At 34.4% G+C, this 23386-nt stretch overlaps 1 protein-coding gene across 2 annotated transcripts in view; it reads left to right on the forward strand.

The window, feature by feature from the left end:
- The window catches only part of USP15 (ubiquitin specific peptidase 15), a 154743-nt gene that overhangs the window by 19621 nt on the left and 111736 nt on the right, over window positions 1–23386 (forward strand). Inside the window, exons 2-3 of one of the 2 annotated variants that reach the window (XM_012661567.1) lie at window positions 8034–8161; window positions 17423–17553. In XM_012661567.1, coding sequence (XP_012517021.1) covers window positions 8034–8161; window positions 17423–17553 — 259 coding nt within the window. Of the gene's footprint in view, window positions 1–8033; window positions 8162–17422; window positions 17554–20414; window positions 20719–23386 lie in introns of those variants that run through there. The other variant, XM_012661568.1, reaches the window with a different exon arrangement.

Raw genomic sequence — 23386 nt, forward strand, 5'->3', positions numbered from 1 at the left:
AAACCCATATATTAGCCTAAGACTACACAGGGTTAGGATCATCAATATCACTCTCTCATTCATGCCTTCACATCTCCTCCCGCTGGAAGGTCTTCAAGGGCAATAACATGCATGGAGCTGTCATCTTCCATGATAACAATGCCTTCTGGAATACTTCCTGAAGGACTTGCCTGAGGCTCTTTTACAGTAAACGTTTTTATATATAAGTAGAAGGGGTACACTCTAAAATAATGATAAAAAGTATAGTATAGCAAATATATACATAATCATTTATTATTATCAAGTATTATATATACTATACGTAATTGTGTGTGCTATGCTACTGGCAGCTTAGTAGGTTTTTTTACACCATCACCATAAACAGATGAGTACTATGTTATTCTATAATGTTACAGTGGGTACGATGTCACTAGGCAATAAGAATTTTTCAGCTCCATTATAATCTTATGGGACCACCATTTTATATATATATATTCATTGTTGACCAAAATATTGTTATGTGGCACAAGAATGTATACAGAAGTTCCTCCGCTTACAATGGGGTTACAGCCTGATAAACTCATCAAAAGCTGAAAATATCATAAATCAAAAATGCGTGTAATGCACTTAACCTACCAAACATCATAGCTTAGCCTAGCCTACCTTAAACATGCTCAGAACGCTTACATTAGTCTACAGTTGGGCAAAATGATCTAACACAAAGCCTATTATATAATAAAGTGTTGAATATCTCATGTAATTTATGAATACTGTGCTGAAAGTGAAAAACAGAATCATTGTATGGGTACTTGAAGTACAGTTTCTACGTAATGTGTATCATTTTGCCACCATCATGAAGTCCAGAAATCGTAAGCCACCCCATCCTAAGTTGGGACTATCTGTATCAGTTTTTTTTATTGTAGTAAGAACACTTAACACGCGATCTGCCCTCTTAAATTCTTAAGTGCACAATGCAATATTGTTAACTATAGGCACAGTATTGTACAACATATCTCTAGAACTTATTCATTTTGCATAACTGAAACTTTATTATCCACTGAACATCAACTCCTTGTTTCTCCCCAACCCACCCAACCCCTGGCAACCACCATTCTACTCTCTGTTTCTGTGAGTATGATTATTTTAGATAGCTCATATAAGTGAAATAATGCAATATCTGTCTTTCTGTGACTGGTTTATTTCATTTAGCATAATGTCCTCCAGGTTCATCCATGTTGCTGTGTGTGACAGGATTTCCTCTTTTTTCGGGCTGAATAGTATTCTTTTGTGTATGTATACTACATTTTTTTTTTTTATCAGTTCATCTATCAATGTACATTTAGGTTGTTTCCCCATCTTGGCTATTGTGAACATTGTTAAAGTGAACGTGGGAGTGCATGTATCTCTTCAAGATCTTGATTTCAATTCTTGTGGATATATATCCAGAGGTGGGATTGCTGGATCATATGGTAGTTTTATTTTTAATTTTTTGAGCAACCTCCACACTGTTTTCCATAGCTGATGTACCATTTTACATTCCTACCCAATAGTGTTGGGTTCTAATACAAGGGTTCCAATTTCTCCACAACCTCACCAACACTTGTTATCTTTTGTTTTTTTAGTAATAGCTGTCCTAACAGGTGTGAAGTGATATCTCATTGTGGCTTTGATTTGCCTTATATATCAGTTGTGTTGTAACACACATTCAAGTTTTCAAAACAAGCATTAGAACAGAACTTACTGCATATGTGAGGTAGAGCTGTAATTAATTTTTTCTCACATTCTTGGTCAGTTGTCCCAGTACTTTTGTAGAATAATCCATTTTTCCCCGCTAGTTTGTGATGATGCTATTGAACACATACCATATCTCTACATACATGTGAGTCTGGTTCTTATTTCTTTCCTGTTTTCTTTCTTTTCTTCCCTTTCTCTCCTTTATTTCTTTCTTATTTTTTTATTTTTTTTGAGATGACATCTTGCTATGTTGCCCAGGCTGATCTTGAACTCCTGGGCTCAAGTGAGCCTTCTGCCTCAGTCTCTGGAGTAGCTGGTATTATAGGCACATGCCATTATGCCCAGCTTCATTTTGGTTTTTTGTTTGTCTGGGGTTTTTTTTGTGATATTTTCTATGCCAATATCACATTTTCTTAATCACAGCTTTGGCACTTTGTAACCTTGGGCAAGTTAAGAGTAAAAAACCCAATGTTAGTAGTTTTGTTATTAAAAGTAATTTCTATAAGTTAATTAAGAGTCTTGGTATCTAGGAGACTGAGATTGCCATCATGTTTTTCTTCTTCCAGACTGTCTGGGAGGAAGTGCAGAGGAAGTGAGGAGAGGTTTATGGAAGGATTCCTTGAGACAGTGACATTTTGGCTGATACATGAAAGTTTATAGGAGTTAACTGCATGTCTTAATCCGTTTGAGCTACTATAACAAAGTACCAGTAAGTGACTTTAAAACAACAAAAATTTATTTGTCACAGTTCTAGAGGCTGAGAAGTCCAAGATGGCTAAGCACTGGCAGATTCTGTGTCTGGTGAGGGCCTGCTTTCTGGTTCATAGATGGCACCTTCTAGCTATGTCTTCCTATGGCAGAAGGGATGAGGTGTCTTTTGGGGCCTCTATTAGAAAGGCACAAATCCCATTCATGAGGGCTGTGCCCTAATGACCTCCCAAATACCATCACCTGAGGGGATTAAGACTTTAATATATGAATTTTGGGATGTGGGGGCATAAACATTCAGGGAATAGGAGAATATTGTAGGCAGTAGGGCCCATGAGGCGAGAAAATAATGTGTCAAGGAACTGAAAGAAGGCTCTTGTAGCTGGATCTGAACCTAAAGAAAAATGATACCAGCTGAGGCTAGAGTAGTAGGTGAGACAGAACACGCAGAACATTTTAGACAATGTTAAGGATTTTAGATGTCATCCTGGAATTGTAGTTATAACTTCATAAAAATTAGTATTTCATGACTTTTAATCTTTCTTAGAGGTCTAAGAATAAAAGCCATGAAATAGTAATCTTTACAAATAGTTACAACTATTCAAAAAAGAAACTCAAAAGCTACAATTGGGCCCATATGGACCCTAATAGTATACCAAGCATTGAGTGTTGTCGAGAATGTATAAATTCAGGTCTTTGTTAACTTATTTGTAGTTTTTGTGATCTATTGATTCTGTCCTAGGCTTTTATCAGTTCAATTTGAGGAACATTGGGATTTTGGCAGATTTCGTAGATTTAGGAGTAGAGTTTTTACAGTGCAACAGATCTATATAAATGTCTTGAAATAAAAGCTTTTCATTTATCCACGTCATCTAATCTTGTCTTTCTTAGGTATACCTACAAGACTGTACATTATTTCTGGAATAGATGCTCCTATTTTTCTATTTCCCTGATGATTCATTACCATAAATTCTATAAATTAGATATAGATGGCATGTAATAGAAATACAATGTCCTTTTTCAACTGAGGGTAGTGTTGAAAGCATTAAATATCATTAAATGGGAAAGTCCCCTATCATAATAGTGTCATTATATAGAAAGAAGTCACTTCAAGATTTAGGAAAGAGAGATCTAGAAACGTATGGCAACAGACGAATACTACCAAGCACAAATCTTAATTCAGTACAGTAATCCCCTGTTAATGGTGGGGGATATGTTCCAAGAACCCCAGTGGATTCCTAAAACTACAGATAGTACCAAACCTTATATATACTGTTTTTCCTATATATACACACCTATGATAAAGCTTAACTTATAAATAAGGCACAGAAGCCAATAACTAATAATAAAATAGAACAGTTATAAGAACGTACTAAAATAAAAGTTATACAAATGCAGTGGCAATATTTTATTGTGCTGTACTCACACTTCTTTTGATAATGATATAAATGATAAAATGCCTATGTGACGAGATCAAGTGAGGTAAATGATGTAGGCATTGCGATGTAAATGGAAGATTTCAGAAATAAACAATTCATCAGTATTAAATTGCATGCTGTTCTGAGGAGTGTAATGAAATTTTGTGCTGTCCCATCCAGATTGCCTTTAGTCACTTAGTAGGCATTTTGGTTATCTGATCAACTGTCAAGGTATCACAGTGCTTAGGTTCTAGTAACCTTTATTTTACTTAATGAAACTTTTCAAAAGAAGATGGACTAATGGCTAACAAACATATGAAAAAATGCTCAACATCTCTAATCATCAAGGAAGTGCAGATCAAAACCGCAATGAGATATCACTTAACTCCAGCGAGAATGAATGGCTTTTAGCAAAAAGCCCCAAAACAGTAAATGTTGGCGTGGATGTAGAGAGATAGGAACACTCATACACTGCTGGTGGGACTGCAAACTAGTACAGCCTCTGTGGAAAGTAATATGGAGATACCTCAAAGAACTAAAAGTAGAACTACCATTTGGTCCAGCAATCTCACTACTGGGTATTTAACCAAAGGAAAAAAAGACATTCTATAATACAGATATCTGCATTTGAATGTTTATAGCAGCATAATTGCAAAGATGTGGAAACAACTCAAGTGCCCATCAATACATGAGTGGATTAATAAAATGTGGTATATGTATACTGTGGAGTACTAGTACTACTCAGCCATAAAAAAAGGTGAACTACCTCTTGTATTATCCTGGACAGAACTAAAGCCCATTCTTCGAAGTGAAGTATCATAAGAATGGAAAAACAAACACTACCTGTACTCACCATTAAATTGGTACTAATCGATCAACACATATGCACATACGGAAATAACATTCATCAGCGTCAAGCAGGTGGGGTGGGGAGGGAGGGAATGGGTAAATTCATACCTAGCGAATACGGTGCGTGCTTTCTGGGGGATGGGCACGCTTGTAGGTCTGACTTGGGACATGCAAGGTCAATTTATGTAACCAAAGTGTTTGTACCCCTGTAATATTCTGAAATTAAAAAATAATAAAATATCCCCAAAGCACAAGAGTAGTGATATAATATTTTGGGGCCACAGTTGACCATGGGTAACTGAACCCACAGATGACTGAGCCCATGGAGAGTGAAACCATGAATAAACCACGAATACAGGGGGATTACTGTATAACTGTAAAGGAATTATTAAGCACTTTGGAAGATAAAATTCTATGTTTTAAAAATATCTCTTAAGTAAATAAAAATAGAAATTTGATACTATTCCAGAAATAGTTTTTAATGTAAGTTTTACAAATGGCATGTAATTATAGTGTTAATTTTATCTCAAGTCCATATTTCTATTTTTAATGCATATGCCGTTACTACTTAAGAAAACTAATTGAGAATTCTGCATTTTCATTTTAAAGGCAAAAGCCAGTAACTATTTAAGAAAATTAACTGGAGATGAAAATCTACCCTCCCAAGTGATATGAGACTCCACAATAGCTTTTCATACAGGTATTACCAAATCATCAAGGAATAGATAATCCCTGTCCTTACAAACGACTTTCTTGGAAAGTAGTAGAAGAAAAACTACCCTAGTTTTATTCAGCATAGTACCGGAGAAACATTTTGTAAGTGCAGAAAATTTTTGTCACTGTCAACACTTAGTCATGATAGTCTAAAGAAATGTTGAATAAAAGGGAACCTCTCCAATAAGCAGTATTTGTCAAAAACCTATAGCAAATTCATAAGCAATATTTATCAAAAATCTACCTAATGGTGAAACTTTATCTCCATTAAAATCAAGACAAAAATGTTTGCTATCTCTTTACCTACATAATTTTAGAAGTCCTAGCAAGTGAATAAACAAGAAAAAATATGAATAGAATTATAAAGGAAAAGATAAAACACATTATTTGCAGCAACAATATGATTTTTTACATAGAAAAATCCAAGGGAATCTACAACCGAATAGAATTATTAAGAATTCAGGGGGCTGTAAGATTAATCACTTTAAAAAAATTAATCATTTCTATGCATCAGATACAAACAGTTATAAAATGTAATTGATTGGAAAAGATATAAAATTTCACATCGAAAAACTATGAAGTTCCTAGGAATCAATCTAACAAAATAAGTTCGATCTTTATCAGAAAAAATGATAAAATTTATTGGAAGACATTAACCTGAATAATAGAGACATATGCCGTGGCCGTGGATGAGAAGACTTAGTTTGGTAAAGACAGCTATTTCCCCCAAATTAATTTGTATGTTTAATGCAACTCCAATCAAAATCTTAATAGGCTTTTTTTGTGGAACCTGATAAACTGTTTCTAAAATTTATATGAAAAAGCAAATGGCCAAAGGTAGCTAAGGCAATTTGTAAGAACAACAAGCTGGAAGAACTTGCCATAAAAATATCAACAAAAAGGTAATCAAAACACTGTGAAATTAAAACAATAATAGACACTTAGATGAATGAGAATAGAACTGTATCTTAGTATGACATTTGTTTGCAAAGAAAGCAGTCTATATTTATTTTAGAAAACAAGATTTTCTTAAGACTTAGTCCCTCAATTCTTCTTTTCTCACAAATCTTTGAACTCCACAGTGTGGAGGCTTGTAAGTTGCATAACCCTGACAGTGGGTTTGGAGTACTGGTACATAGATAATTCTGCATACCCATTTTTAGAGAATTAAACTGCTCATGAATATTCTTTAAGAATTAGGAAGTTTTGTTAGGTCGGTGCCTTTCCTTTGCTATTTTCAAACATAACTGTGGGTTTTTATTCTTATAGTGCTATATGTAGTATGCCCAGAAACATTAGAATGATGATTTCCTAAGAAAACTTTGCTACCTGTATCATTACATACATGAGCTTTAAACATCTCATTAACCTTTAGTTTTCATTTTGTTTGTGATTGAACCTGGTTAAATGTGTAAGAAATGTTTCTGCAAAAGAATTTAAAATAATTATGAGCCAGTTTCAAAGCATTATTTCATAGTAGGTATATTATAGTCAGAATAAATTTGTAAAGTTTTTTGGGTTTATTTTTTTTAATGCTTTCTTTGCTAGTGACACTTATTTTACGTTTTCTGTCACTAATCATCTGATCAGAAGCTAATTCTAGGTAGTTGAAAATAAGATGAATATAGTTTCAGTAATGCTTGCAGTGCTTAGTGTATCACACTTTTGAAATCATTCAAAAACTAATCCTGCTTGCTCCAGCAGATTTTACTATTGTATGAGGAACAGAGACAGTATTGTTGTTATTAACTTCTGTTGGTAAAGAAGTTTAATTATTTTTAAGATTTTTTTTAAGTTTGATTATAATTATTATAATTAACCTTGCAAACCATTAATAACCAACTTGTCTTCCCTCCCCCCCAAAAAAACACACAGTAAAGTACATAAAATTCATATACTGTTTTTGCAAGTGTCTTGAAAAAAATAATTTTGTAACTTTTTTCTATTTTACCACCTTGCATTTTAAAATGTGTTTTGATTGATCCTTATGATTATTTGAATTTTTGTTCAATCGAAAAGTATTTTCTTGGCCAGGCACAGTGGCTCACACCTGTAATCCTAGCACTTGGGAGGCCAAGATGGGAGGATTGCTGGAGGTCAGGAGTTCGAAACCAGCCTAAGCAAGAGCAAGACTATGTCTCTACAAAAAAAAAATAGAAAAATTAGCCAGGTGTGGTGGCTTGCACTTGTAGTCCCAGCTGCTCTGGAGGCTGAGCAGGAAGATGGCTTGAGCCCAGGAATTTGAGGTTGCAGTGTTCTGTGATGAAGCCAGTGCACTCTACCAGGGTGACAGAGCGAAACCCTGTCTCAAAAAAAAAAAAAAAAGAAAAGAAAAGTATTTTCTTGAATGCCCATCACCTGGATGTTTTTAAAAGTGTTGTTACGAATCGAATTTTTTTTTAATTACGTCAATACTTGTCCTCAAGTAGTAGATATTTATAGAACCATAGAAAGAATACTTTATACTAAATGAAGTATTTTTCTTCCAAATACTAAATGGCATTATAGTTATTCTTGATAATCCTTTGAAGTAGATATGTGCTTTAATGTAAAATGAAATATCAAAAATAGATAGCTGTCCTACTGTTCCTGTATTTCCCAGTATTTTAACTGATTTCTTTTCTTTTCCAGGTACCTAGTTGATAGTCGCTGGTTCAAACAGTGGAAAAAATATGTTGGCTTTGACAGTTGGGACAAATACCAGATGGGAGATCAAAATGTATATCCCGGACCCATTGATAACTCTGGACTTCTCAAAGGTCATTATTTTCTTCCTTCAGTCAAATTGTAAATGGTTACATTTCAATATGCAAATGTCAATGGATTGAATGTGGAAAATGTTAATGTAAATAAATTGATAAATTAGAAATGTCTTTGCATTATTAGATTTGACCTAATGAACTTAGGTTATCCTATTATAACTAGTTATTCTGTATCATGACAAATTTTGTTTTTCATTTATAATGTAATAAGGGTTTATTAACAAGGGTTTATTAAACATATTTAAATGAAGATTGTAAATTAGAAAGCACTCTCTCATTATTTTGAGGAAATGCTGTTATCACATTATTTTTCCTAATGGACACATCCTTTTTTTAAAGTTGAGGAGCACTGATGTATGTTTATGATACTGGATTTTTGCATTAACCTTCTACAACTTTCACTACTTGCCAGTCCTTCTATACCTCTTACTACATTTAAAGGGAATAAAACGTAAGTACCAGAACTTCCATTTCTGGCCAAGATGGAGTAAGAGGGACTGGATTTACCCTCCCATCTGAACTAAATAAAACCCTGACAAAATATATGAAACAGTAGTTCTCAAATCACTGAATATCAGGCAACAAAAAACAGTGATCCCTGAGAGATGGGAAACAAATGAGGTAAGCCCTCTGATTGCCTTCTGCCTACTACATTGAAAGAGTTTCCAAGATACAGTACAGGAAGGAGAAATTCATGCAGGTCCTTGCAATCTCCCTAAGTTGGGAAGAAAGGATTTGAAGTCCAGAAAGACCAAGGCTGCTAGAGTTTTTAGGAGAGCATCAGAGAGGAGAAGGCAGCTCAGAGAGAGAGACCTGAAGACCTCCAGAGGGTCTGTCTTAAGTTTTCAATTGACTGTTGATTAGCACGTTGTATGTGAAGAAGCTACCCAAAGCCAGGGAAAGAACCATCCAAAAAAACTATAGGAACAATCATTGAGGCTGATATAAAACTGGGAATAATTTGTGTTCCCAGCAGCTAGAATGGAAAACCTCATAATTTACTGAGAACATTTTTATCTCTGTAATAGGGTGAAATTAATTTGTGACCTGCTAATCTGAAAACATAAAACTATTTCCAAGTAGTTTAACTGCATTTCAGAACAAAACTCAAGAGTATTTTTAAGAATATAAAAATATCCAGAATCTAGCAACATAAATTTATAGCATTTTAGATCTGACCAAATAATATCTGTCATGCATAGAAGCAGGAAAATATGACCCATAATGAGAAGAAATACTAATCTTCAAAAAATGATATCTCCCTCAAGAGAGTGGAAAAAAGTTAACAAAATAAAATAAGACAAATACTAAATAAATAATAAGATGGTAGATTTAAACCCAGCACTGTGAATAATCACATTAAATATATACACCCCAATTAAAAACTGTAGATTGGGTAAAAGAATTAAGACCCAACTATTAACTGTCTATAAGAAACTCATTTTAAATGTAAAGACACAGATAGATTAAAAGTAAGAGATGGAAAAAAATAGTACCATGCTGTGCTAAGCAAAATTCTTCACTCTTTTATAATCCTCTCCCCTTTGAGTATGGGTAGAACCTGTAAATAGGATGAGATATCACTCTGATGGTTATGTTACATGGTAAAAGGAGATTATCCTGGTGAGCTTAATCTAATCACACCTGCCCTTTAAAAACAAAGAGTTTTCTCTGACTAGTGGCAGAAGTCAGAAATTTCAAAGCATGGCAAGGATTCATTGCATCATTACTAGTTTGGAGTTGAAGGGGACCACATGAGACTCGAGGCAGGAAGTCTCTAGGAACAGAGGGAGCCCTCAGGCTGACAACCAGTAAGGAAATAGGGCCCTCAGCCATAACCATGAGTAACTAAATTCTGCTAATAACGTGAGTGGGCTTGGAAGCAGATTGTTCCCCAGAGCCTTCGGGTAACAGCCCAGCACAGCAGACATGTTGACTTCAGCCTAGTGAAATCCTAAGCACAGAATCCACTTGAGCTCACTTGAACTGCTCTGACCCACAGAACTGTGAGATAATAAATGGGTAATATTTTAAGCCACTATGGTACTGTAGCATGTAGCACTAAAAAACTAATACACATGCTAACACTATCAGAAGAAAGCTGGAGTGGCTATATTAATGACAGACATTAAGTTTTAGAATAAAGAACATTACCAGGAATAGGTCACTTCATAATGATTCATGGGATGGGACAGTTCATCAAGAGAACATAATAATCCTAAATTATATACCCATCTCATGGAATAACTTGAAAATATATTGAGGAGTGACATCAGCAAGATTGTAGAATAGGAAGTCCCAGCCCTCATTCCTCCACAGAAACTGCCTTAACAATGATATGTGGACCACAGTATCTTTATGAGAAGCCCAGGATCCAGTTAAGTCTCGTCTCTACATGAGTAAAAAACAGAATAACTACAGTGAAGTAAATAAGAAGAACAATTTCATTTTGCCCATATCAGTCCCTCCTCCAGGCTTCCACAGTTTAGCATTGAGAGACATTATCACAGCTCGGGACCTCTCTCTTAGAGAAAAAGAGAGAGGAGAGCATGTGTCTAACTCCCCAACCTTTTAGTATGTTGTTCAAAGGGCCGGTTTCTGTTTTGCCTCAGCAGAATGCTGATGGAACCAGCATAGTCCTGATGCCTGAAGGCAGTTAACAAAGGAAAGGGGGTAGGTGATTGCTACAGCTGGAAGGCTCTGTGAAATTGAAAGAAGTCTAAGAACCCAAGACTTCTTTCATAGAAGGGAAGGAGAGGAGTGAGATATCCTGGCCTTTTAGTGTGCTGCCTGAGGAGCAGGTTTCTGTCTTGCCTCACTATGCCTGGTGGAACTGGCATAGTTCAGTTAAATTGGGGAATTTAAAAACAAAGGAAAAGGGCTTGCTGAAGCTGCCGTAGCCCTGCAATATTGGGAGAAGGCACAGAACCTGAGGCTTGTCCCCTAGGAAGGAGGAAGAGAAGTAGAATCTGCCTTCAATGTCCTAGTCTTTAAGTGTGCTACTCAAAGGGCTGATTTCTGTCCTGCCTCACCAGGTATGCTAATAGAACTGGCATAGTTTGGTGAGGACAGTTAAGAATAAAGGAAAAGGGGCTGGCGATTTGCTACATGCAGCACAACTCTGCAAGATTGGGAGAAGGCTCAAAACTCAAGGTTTCTTTACAGGGAGGAAAGAGAGGAGTGAAGCATGCCTCCAGTGTTCTGGTCTATGGTACAGCAGTAAGATACCAGAGAGAAGAAGAAGAGATTATGAGCTCCTGAAAACAAAACAAAACACAGAAACCAATAAATCCCTCTAAGAACCTACATGCACAAGTACAGAAAAGACACATCTATAGAAAAAGTTTGAGAGGTTTCCAGAATTTCTCGCCAGCCTGATTTGTGAAGGTATTTCCCTGTCAAAGCCCATTCATAAAGACTGAGAGGGGTGGTCATTTCTTTAGTTGCACAGACAACAATGCAAAGCTACAGGAGCTTGAAGAATCAGGGAAACATGACACAAAGAAACAAAATAGATTTTAAGAAACTGACCCTAAAGAAATGGAGATGAATTGCCTGACAGAGAATTCAAAATAATTGTCTTTAAGAAGTAGTACATTTAGTTTCAAGAAAATATATCTAAACAAAATCAGAAAAGTGAAAATCAACAAAATGAAAATATCAGCAAGGAGGTAGAAATTTTAAAGAAAAACCAAACATATTTTGGAGCTGATAAATACAATGACTGAAAAATTCAACAGTAGACTTGGTCAAGTAGAATTGTCATACTCAAAGACAGATCATTTGAAATTATCCAGTCAGAGGAATAAAAAGAATGAAAAAGTCTAAAGTCTAAGGAACTTATGGGACACCATCAAATGAACCAATGTGCACATTATGGGAGTTCCAGAAGGAGGAAAGAAAGAGGGGCAGAAAGCTTATTTAAAGAAGTAATGGCCAAAACTTTCCAAATCTGGGAATGGAAGTGGACGTCCAGATTCATGAAGCCCAAAAAAGATGTGAACAACACTGTTAATCAACTCTACCTAATTGACATTTATAGAACATTCCGCTGAAAAACAATAAAAATTCACTTCAAGTGTATGCATAGAACATTTACCAAGGTAGACCATATTCTGGCCCATAAAACCTGTCTCAATAAAGTTAAAAGGATTCAAATCATAGAAAATATGTTGTCTTACCACAATGGAATAAATTAGTAGTTAATAGCACAAAGATAGCTGGAAAATCTTCAAATACGTGGAAACTAAATAACACGTTTCTTCATAACCTGTAGGCCAATGAAGAATTGACAAAGGAAATTAGAAACTAAAAATGAAGACAGAAACATCAAAGTTTGTGGAAGGCAGCCAAATACTATGTGGATAGGGATTTATTGCACTGAACACAAAAGGAAGGTCTCAAATCAATGACTTTGGTTGCCAATTTAAGTATAAAACTAATAACAAAGCTAAAGTAAGCAGAAGAAACAAAATAATAAATATCAGAAATTAAATAGAAAACAGAAAAATTGGTAAAATCAATGAAACCAAAAGCTGTGTGCTTTTGAAGACCAATAGAAGTGGTAAATGTCTAGGTTGACTCATCATATGAAAAAGACAGTTACCAAAATCAGGAACATGAGAAGTTAACATCAATACAGAATCTGCAAATACTGAAAGGACACTGAAGAAATATGAACTTGATGCCAATAAATTCAGAAAATTATTAATATATGAAAAAGATAAATTTCTTGATAGACACAATCAAAGCTCATTCTAAAAGAATAGATTGCCTGAATAGCCCTATATCAGTTTCAAAAAATGGATTTGTAGTTTAAAACTTTCCCGCAAGGAAAACTCCATACTCAGATGGTACCACTGGTAAATCCTATCAAACATTTAAGGGAAAAATAATACCAATTTTATAAAAACTCTTCAAATATTGAGAGGGACTACTTCCCAAATCATACTATGAAACCATCATTAACTTGATACCATAATCTGACAGAGACATTTCAAGAGAAGAAAACTCTACACCAATATCCCTCATAGACATAAATGTAAAAAGTAACAGAATTTTAGCAAACCAAAATTCTGATTATCTTATATATAATATAGAAATATATATAAAAAGGATACTAAAGTAGACAAAAGAGTAAAATAGAAGAAAACTTCCTAAAACAGTAATGGGCATCTATGAGAAACCTACAGGTGACATACTCAATGGTAAAAGACTGAATGCTATGAACATTAGGAAAAAAGTAAAAATATCGCTTTCAGCTCTTAGATCAACATTGTACTTGAGATTCTAGCCAGTGCAATAAGGCAAGAAGAGCAAAAGGCATACAGATTGTACAGGAAGAAATAATAAAACTGTGTTTATTCATAGACAACTATCTATGTATATGTAGAAAATTCAGTGGAGTCCAAAAAAACCAAAAAGCTACCAGAAGCAAAATGAGGTTAGTTTACAGGATACAGGATCATCAATCAAAAATCTATTGTATTTTATACACTAAAAATGAGCTATCAAACTCAAATGTTAAAAATACATTGTATAATAGCATCAAAAATATAAAATACATAAGGATAAATGTGACAAAATGAGTATGCTGAAAGCTACAAACATCACTGAGAGAAATTAAAACCTCAATAAAGAGAGAAATCGTATTGGTGGATCAGAAGACTCAATATTGTTAAATTGCCCTTTTCTCCCTAATTAATCTGTAGATTCAACACAATTCCAATTCACATTCCTAGTAGTCTTTCTAAATGTTGAGATTGAATTCATATGCCGTAAATTCATCCTTTTAAATTGTACAACTCAGTGGTTTTTAGTATATTCACAAAGTTGTGCAACCATCATCTAATTCCACATTTTTGTCACTCCAGAAAGAAACTTTATTTTCATTTGCAATCATACCTTATTTTCTTTCCCTCCCACCACTTCCAGCCCTAGATAATACTAATCTACTTTCTGTCTCTCTGGGTTTGCTTATTCTGGACATTTCATATAAATGGAATCACACAATACGTGTTCTTTTATATTTGGCTTCTTCCACTTAAGACAGAACAGTGTGTTCAGATTTCATCCATGTTGTAGCGTGAATCAACACTTCATTTCTTTTTATGGATGAATGATTTTGTATTGAATGGATATAGTACATTTATCCACTCATCAGTTGATGGAGTTATTTTCACATTTTGGCTGTTATGAATATTGCTGCTATGAACATTCATGTACAAGTTTTTGTGTGGATGTATATTTTCTTTTCTCATGGGTATACACCTAGCTGTGGTTGTCAAGTCATATAGTAACTCCGTTATTTAACTATTTGAGGATCTGTGAGATTGTTTTCCAAAGTAGTTGCATCATTTTACATTGCTGCTAGCAATGTTATGAGGGTTTCAATTTCTCCACATGCTTGTCATCACTTGTTATTATCTGTCCTTTTTATTATTGCCATCTTAATGGGTGTGCAGTGGTATCTCATTGTGATTGTGACTCTCATTTCTCTGGTGATTAATGGTAAATATCTTTTTCTGTGCTTTTTATATATGTTTTTTTGGAAAAATGTCTATTCAGATCCTGGACCCATTTTTTTAGTTGGGTTATTTGTCCTTTTATTGCTATGTTTTAAGAGTTCTCTATATATTCTGGATACTGGACCCTTATCAGATATATGATTTGTGAAAATTGTCTCCCACTCTGTGGGTTGTCTTTTTACTTTCTTGGTGGTATCCTGTGAAGCACAAAAGTTTTTCATTTTGATGAAGTCCAGTGTAGCTATTTTTTTTGTTATGCTTTTAGTGTCAAAAAGCGCTGCTGAAACCCTGATCACAGAGATTTACACCTGTGTTTCCCTCTAAGAGTTTTACAGTTTTGGTTGTTGTATCTATGTCTTTGATCAATTTTAAATTGATTTTTGTATATAATGTGTGTTAGCAGTCTAATTTCATTCTTTTGCATGTGGATGGATATTCAGTGGTCCGATAGGTTTTTTTAATAGAAATTGACAAGATGATTCAAAAATTCATATGGAAATGCAAATGATGTAGAAAGCCAAAACAACTTTGAATGTTTTAAGAAAAATTATAGAAGTTAACATTATGTGATTTCAAAACTTATTTTAAATCTGTAATAATCAGTATAGTCTAATATCAGCATAAAGACAAGTAGATCAATTGACCAGATTAGAGAGTGCAGAAATAGATTTTATATATATGTTAATTTGATTTTAGACAAAGATACAATAGAAATTCAGTAGCAAAAGGATAGTTAAATACTGCTTGAGCATTTAGGTATTTATTTGCAAAAAAACTGAACTTTGATCCACTTATGGCACCGTATACAATGGATTATAGACCTTATCATAAAAACTAAAACTTACAAGAAAAAAATCTTTGTGATATTGTATTAGGCAAAGATTTCTTGGCTATGATACAAAAAGCACAATTAATAAAAGCAAAAAATTGATAAGTTGTATTTCTTTTTTTGCTTTTGGGTTTTTTTCCCCCCAGGAACTGCGACCTGATGATTTTTATTTATTTATTTGTTTTTGTTTTTTTGATAAATTGTACTTCATCAGTAATAAAAGCTTCTTCAAATGATACTGTTAAGAAAATGAAAAGACAATCCACAGTGTGGGAGAAAATATTTACAAATCACATAATTAATAAAAGAATTGTATGCAGAATATACAAAGTTCATAAAACTTATTTTGAGGAAAACATAAAACCCAATGGAAAAATAGGCAAAAGATTTGAAGAGATGCTTCACCAAAAAAGACAGTTTCCATAAAGCATATACAAAGATGTTCAACATCATTAGTATTAGAGAAATGAAGATTATAAAACCACAATGAGGTACCACTATACATGTATTACAGTGGTTAAAATTTAAAAGACTGATCTATACCAAACTCTCATACAGTTTCTGCAGATGTAATATAGTATAACTACTTCAGAAAATGGTCTGGCAGTTTCTTAAAAATAAAACATTTACTAAAGGACCCATTCATCCACACCTAGGTATTTACTCAAGAGAAACGAAAGTACTTATCCATGTGAGAAATTGTACACAAATGTTCATACACTGTTATTTGTAATAGAAAAAATTGTGAACAACCCATATGCCCATCAACACCCAAATGGATAAACAAATTGTAATATATCCGTATAATGAAATCCTACTCCGCAATTAAAAGGAACTATTGATACGTAAAAACATAGATGGATCTCAAAATAATTATACGGCATGAATGAAAACAAACAGAAAACAGGCCATACTATTTTTATGTAAGATTCTAGAAATGCAAATTCGTCTATAGTAACAGAAGCCAGGTACTATCTTCATATAAAATTGTAGAAAATGCAAAATACGATAGTTACGAAACACAGAATAAGTGACAGTCTTCAAGTGCTTTCCTGCTTTTTGATTTTACATTGTTAAATCTTAATAGGAATAGTATGTTCTCATTATTGAAATGCTACCCAAAATAATTTTGTTTCCCCTGTTAAGACTAACTCAGAACAAGAAAAATCTCCTATAAGTTGAATATAACTCAGTGAGCTGTTTCTGTACTTTGGAAATTCAAATAGCCAGATAACAAATAAGTCTCAGATTAGGTTTAGGTATGAATCCAGAAGTTTCTTCTAGATTTTTGGCCTTCCCTGCACTAAATTTTTGAGTTTAACCAGAAATTTGAAAGTGGATCATAGAATTAGAACCACATCTGAACAATTACCTTCATTTTAGATCTTGGGAGGAATCCAGATTGTGGGCCTTCTGGAATAATGAGATGGTTTACAAGATTCCCTTTTATGATTTCCGTCATGGTTTCCCAGCCTATGTGTCTTGGAGTCATTGTAAAAGGTTATTGATTTTCTTCCGAATTTTCTGTATCAGCTGATACTAGAATGACCACTGCTGTTACCACGTGAGGGATCTCTGATAATCATATATTTGTGAAACACTCTTCCATCAGGTCTGTTGGGTAATAATTACTCTTTAGTATTTTTTTTAGAGCCTAATAAAGAAAAATTATGTCTTCAAGCACTGCTTTTTGACTAACAGTACAAATTAAGTTTTTAAAGCGGCAGGTTATTTTGAAATATGTGGGGGATTTGATCCTCTTCAGAGCTTTTTTCAAAACTCATCATTTTAAATACTTAAAGTAGTCTTCATGAGTTTAATTTGTAATGTATAAAACCAAAGTGTTTATTGTTATATATTATTGTTTCCTTTTATGTATTGAGTTTATTTTTCCTTTTGCAGATGGTGATGCCCAGTCACTTAAGGAACATCTTATTGATGAATTGGATTATATACTGTTGCCAACTGAGGGCTGGAATAAACTTGTCAGCTGGTACACATTGATGGAAGGTCAGGAACCAATAGCACGAAAGGTACATTTTAATAATAACTTAATATAAATATATTTTTCTTGAATAGTTCACATTTTATTGTTAGTAGCTTGTGAAGACTTGTTATGCATCTTGGAGAATAAAGGCCAGCAAAATGTCACTGTATACTGTATTATTATAATAATAATAACAGCTAACACATAAAGAGGGTTTACTTATGCTAGTCGCTGTTCTAAGGATATTACATATTATTAGCTATTTTAATCCTCTCTGTAGAGAGAAAACTCTATAAAGTAAGTATATTTGTCCCCATTTCACAGGTGAGGAAATGAGAACAAAAAGTTAGAGAAGAGCAAGGACTTCTAAAAGTCATATAAGGATACAAACTTAGGCAACCTGACCCTGTTTTCTGTGTTGCACAGCTTTTTTGATAAAACAGTTAGAAAATAATAAAGAAACTAAAAGTTGAGGAAATATTTTTTGCAGCATAAACATTTTTTTAAACTAGAAAGTAAAGATATTTTTTATATTCCTTATTTTAAAGTTTTAAAATTATAGTCTAGAGACATTAAAAAATAACCAATTTTCTTTATTTTCAGGGACTAAAAAATGATAAGTGGGGATGTTGCTATAGTAGAATACCAAATACTCAAGATGAATCAGCCAACCTTACGCAAATATTTGATTATTTATTCAGGTTGGGGTGGGAGAGAGAGGATGGGGAGGGTCCAAAATTTCTTGGCATAATTATTTATCTGGTTTGGGTTTTTTTTTCTACGTAGAAACAATTAAAAAGTTGCATTAGGTAATACAAGGGTAAAAACCTCTAGTAGACCAAACCATATTTGGAGTTATTTGGAACTGATGCTATAAAGTTGCCATATTAACAATTTATATTTGTATATCTATGGTTTAGGTATATTAGAAGCTAACCTTGGATCTTGTATTCTAAATAGCTCCTGAATGTACCTTTTATTTAATTTAGTTTAGTTTAGTTTTATTCCTTAATTTCACTCAGCCATTTCAAAATTAGAATTCCTGTCTTGTAGGAATGCTAGCCTTATAATATATATTAAATGAGCTAGTTGTTTTATCTATAGTTGCCGGAGAAACATATTGGCCAATTGAAGGATAGCCTGTTTAGTTGTGAAACTGTCTAGAAGGATTTCATTTCTCAGATAAAATCTGTGTCCAAAATGTCTTAAAATATATTAAACTGTATTACTTTTATATACTTTTTTCTTATGAATGTAGCACATTATATACCAGCATATGCTACAAGTATATAATGTATGACATTATACATTAATCTGTACACAAACAGATTAACCAATAATTTCATTGCCGTTGTTACTCTTTGAAAGACTCTGTGCGATTTTTTGAAACCTTTGTCTGATAAAGCAAAAAAGAATCATGAAAACTTCACAAAAATAGAAAAAAAGTTTGAGAAGTCTATTAGGAAACTACACACTTATTTTTAATAAGGTGTATAGAATTTATTCAGCTTGTAAAATAGTTTTCATACTTTAATATGCATAAAATTACCTGGAGTCCTTATTAAAGATGCACCTTCTTCCAAAATTAAATGAGTAAGTCTGGGAATTTGCATTTTCATTTTTACTATGCCGTACAAGACTGATGCAGGTGGAATTCAAAGAAGTAAATTGATCGGCTTTACAGGGTCTGAAGCCTAACTTTGAATTTTACCAATCTCTGATTGCATTAAGGAATCTAAGATTGGTGATGCCCCTAGCTATCATGCAGAAAGAAAGTTAAACATCTCCTTGGGCCTCAAGACATCTCTAAAATGTTTCATTTATAGTGTGCGTATTCAACTTAAAAAACTAACAAAAAGAAAACAGACATTCAAGCAGGAAATATAAGGGAACCAAAATCCAAGAGAAACAACAGACAACTGAAACAGACTCATAAGAAATCCAGATAACAGAGTTATTAGACTTAAAGATATTGTGCTTATTATGCTAAAAAAAAATACAAATTGAAAAGTAGGGCAAAGCTATTAAGAATCAAATATAATTCTAAAACTTATGATAAGAAAAATTCATGGACTTAGTGTTTGGGAATAATACTAGACTGAACAGAATTGAAATGAGAATTTGTAAACTAAACGATTTGTCAATAGAAAAATATATTCTAAAGCTTAGACAAAAGAATGGAAAATAATAGAAAAAATCAAAGGCATATATTGAATGTGGTGAGTAAGTTTAAAATATATACACATTATTGGAATCTTAGAAGGAGAGGAACGAAAGAATAGGATAGAACTAATTCTTGAGGCGGTGGTAGCTGAGAATTTTCCTGAGCTGAGAACAGTATCAGGATTCAAGAAATGCTGTGCATCCCAAGCTAAAAAGTACAAACAAAACCATAGTGAATAAAAATATCGAAAAGCAAAGGCAAAAAGATATTTCTAATAATAGCCAGAGAAAATGGTACATTATTTTCAAAGTAAGGATAAGACAAAGAAATAATTTCTCAAGAGAAATGATGGAAGCCAGAAAACAATGTGCTATCTTCAACATGCCAAAAGAAAACAACTACCAATATAGAATTCTTTAACCAAGGAAAGAATCCTTCAGAAATGAAGGTGAAAAAAGCCATTTTCAGACAAATAAAAACTATAGAATTTGTTACCAGCAGACCTGCACAAGGAAATACAATATAGTCTTCAGAATGGAAGGGAAATTATTCCAGATGAAAGCTTGAAGCCATAGGGAAAAATGTAGACAGACAAAATGTAAATATTATGAGTAAATTTTAATATAGACTATTTAAAATAATAATATAATTTCTTATGGAGCTGAAAATATGTATAAAATTAAACTACACAATAATATTAACATATAAATTAAGATACTAGCCTCCAAGATGTTCCTCAGTGATCCCCAACTCCTCATATTCACATTCTTCGTTAGTCCCCTTCCATGTTGTACCAAGGTTGGTATATGTGGCCAGTAGCATATAGCAGAACTCATGGTACATCTCTTTCAAGATTAGGTTATAAAACACACAGCAGCTTACATCTTGGGTGCGCACACACTCTAGCTCTCTCTCTTTCTCATTTCTCACTCGGGGGAATTCAACTGCACATGGCGAGGATACTCAGGCAGCCTATGGAGAGGCCCACATGGTGAGGAACTGAGATCTCTGGCCAATAGAGAGGAACGGAGGCCTGCCAACAACCATGTGAGTGACCTTGGAAGTGAATCCTTAGTTCTAGTTTAGTTTTCAGGTGATTGAAGCCCCAGCCCATGCCTTGACAGCAATGAGAGACTCTAAGCCGGATCAATGCAGCTCAGCTGCTCCCAGATTCTTTACCCTCAGAAATGATGTGAGATAATGTTTCTGTGTTAACCTACTGAATTGTAGGGTAATTTATTAGGCAGCTGTAGATAACTAATACCGATCTTGGTACCTGGAAGTAGGGTGCTGACGTAACAATAACTTGAAATGTGGTAGTGGCTTTGGAGCTGGGCGGTATGTAGAAGCTGTAATAACTTTTAAGAGTATTAATGAAAGTCTAAAGGGCCTTGAACAAACTGTTAGTAGAATAGTACACTTTGAGGAAGCTTCCAGTGAGGACTTAAAGGAAAGTGAGGAAAATGTTATTGGAAAGTGATCTTTGTTATGTAGTGGCAGAAAATTTAGCAACATGCTACCTGCAGTAAACTGAAAGGTAAAAAAAATTTATCTAATGAAATTGGGATCTGTCAAAGTGTTGAAAGTACTGCCTAGTTTCTTCTTGTACTGCTTTTAGTCAGATATGAGGTAAGAGAAAACTAAAGAAAGGACTGTTAAATAAAGCAGAGCCAAGATTTACTAGTTTTGCAGATTTGAAGCCCTTCCAGATGGCAAATGGTGCTAAAACTAAGAAATGTTTCTGAGCAAAGATCAAACTCAGAACACTTTCAGAAAGGCATGACCTAAAGTTGAAGCCAAGGATTTAACTGTAAAATTATCTCAAAAAAATCAGTTTGTGCCTCAGAGTACTTTTCAGACAAAAGGCCCTTTAAAGAACATAAAGGTGTGCTTAAAGATTGTTCTCTCAATAATATTAAGGGTGTTTTCTCAATGTGTGGCTTCTAAAAACAACGAGGCTTCTCAGAAGCTTAAGGGTAGTCCCTCAGTCTTCTCAATATAAAGCCAAGGTAGAGAGGACTTATTCTAGAAGACATTTGAGGGCATGACTTTTGTCTAATGGAATGAATTCCGGTAAGATTCAGTGGAGATCTACATTGTTTTTGAGAGAATTACATCACAAAACCACTGTCCTCTTTGACTACAGAGACAGTATAAAATGAAAGAAACCTCTGACCTCCCAGACGTCTATAAGCAAGAATCAGGCTGAAAATTTACTCAACTGTAAACATGTGCTAACTTGTGAAAAAAGGATGACTCAGAGAGCAGAACCAAATGTTACGAAAAGTCATCTTCAGGCAAAGGTAGAACTGCGTCCTAGTCAAGAAACTTCTAGTATTTGCCCAGGTAGATTTCATAATTGCTATGTCCCATTGACTCCTTTGTACCTCCTATTCTCTCCCCTTTTAAAACAGGAATATCTAAAAAGTTATGTTCTGCATGCTTCACCATTTTATTTTGGATGTATGTGGGGCAGAAAACTTGTCTCTTAGTTCACAGAACTATAGATCAAGAGGAACTACAGTAGTCCCATCCCCCTGATCTTCAGTTTTGTTTTCCGTGGTTTCAATTACCTGCAGTCAACCTCGGTCTGAAAATACCAAATGGGAAATTCTAGAAATAAACAATTCAAAAGTTTTCAATTGTGTATCATTCTGAGTAGTGTGATGAAATCTTGTGCCATCCCACTCTGTCCCTCCGGGACGTGAATCATCCCTTTGTCCAGTGTATGCACACTATACCCTACCCAACCTTTAGTCACTTAGTAGCCATCTGGGTCGTTAGATCAACTGTCATAGTGCTTGTCTCGAAGGTCAGTAGTAGCCTAATGCTGCATCACAATGCCTACATCAGTCACCTCAGTTTATCTCATCACCTGAACATTTTATCATATCATTACAAGAAGAAAGGTGAGTACAGTACAATAAGATACTTTGAGAGAGAAGGAGAGACCACACTCAGGTAACCTTTAGTATAGTATATCGTTAAAATTGTTCTTTTTTTTGATGTTCTTCAATCCTCTGAAAATTATTCTATTTTATTATTAGTTGCTGTTATTAATCTCTTACTGTGCCTAATTTATAAATTAAAATTTATCATAGGTATGTATACATGTGTAGGAAAAACATAGTGTATGTAGGGTTTGGTGTTATCCAGGCTTTCAGGCATCCACTGTGGGTCTTGGAATCTATTTCCCTCAGATAAGGGGGGACTGCTGTACAACCGAGATGCTTAAGGAACTATACCCAAGTTCATCTGCATCTGAATCAGATATAGATGACAAATTTCTGAACTCTGAGTTGATGCTAAATGGGTTGAGACTAATGGGGACCTTTGAAGGAGATGAGTCTAATTTGTATGTTGGGGGAAAGAGCTGTGAATCATCAAAGGCCAAAGGGTAGACTGGGGTAACCAGCCTCAAAGATGCTCCCCAGCTCCCCAGTGAACACAACCTCCAAGTATTCACACTCTTGTGTAATTTTCTCCCACATTGTACCAGAATTGGTCTGTATGACCAGTAGAATATGGCAGAAATGATGGAATGTCACTTCTGAGATTAGTTCACAAAAGATACTGGTACTTGGGCCGGGCGTGGTGGCTCATGCCTGTAATCCTAGCTCTTTGGGAGGCCGAGGCGGGCAGATTGTTTGAGCTCAGGAGTTCGAAACCAGCCTGAGCAAGAGCGAGACCCCGTCTCTACTAAAATTAGAAAGAA

Source organism: Propithecus coquereli, unplaced genomic scaffold (genome assembly GCF_000956105.1).
Source record: "Propithecus coquereli isolate 6110/MARCELLA unplaced genomic scaffold, Pcoq_1.0 Scaffold72, whole genome shotgun sequence".
In the NCBI taxonomy this organism is placed as follows: domain Eukaryota; kingdom Metazoa; phylum Chordata; class Mammalia; order Primates; family Indriidae; genus Propithecus; species Propithecus coquereli.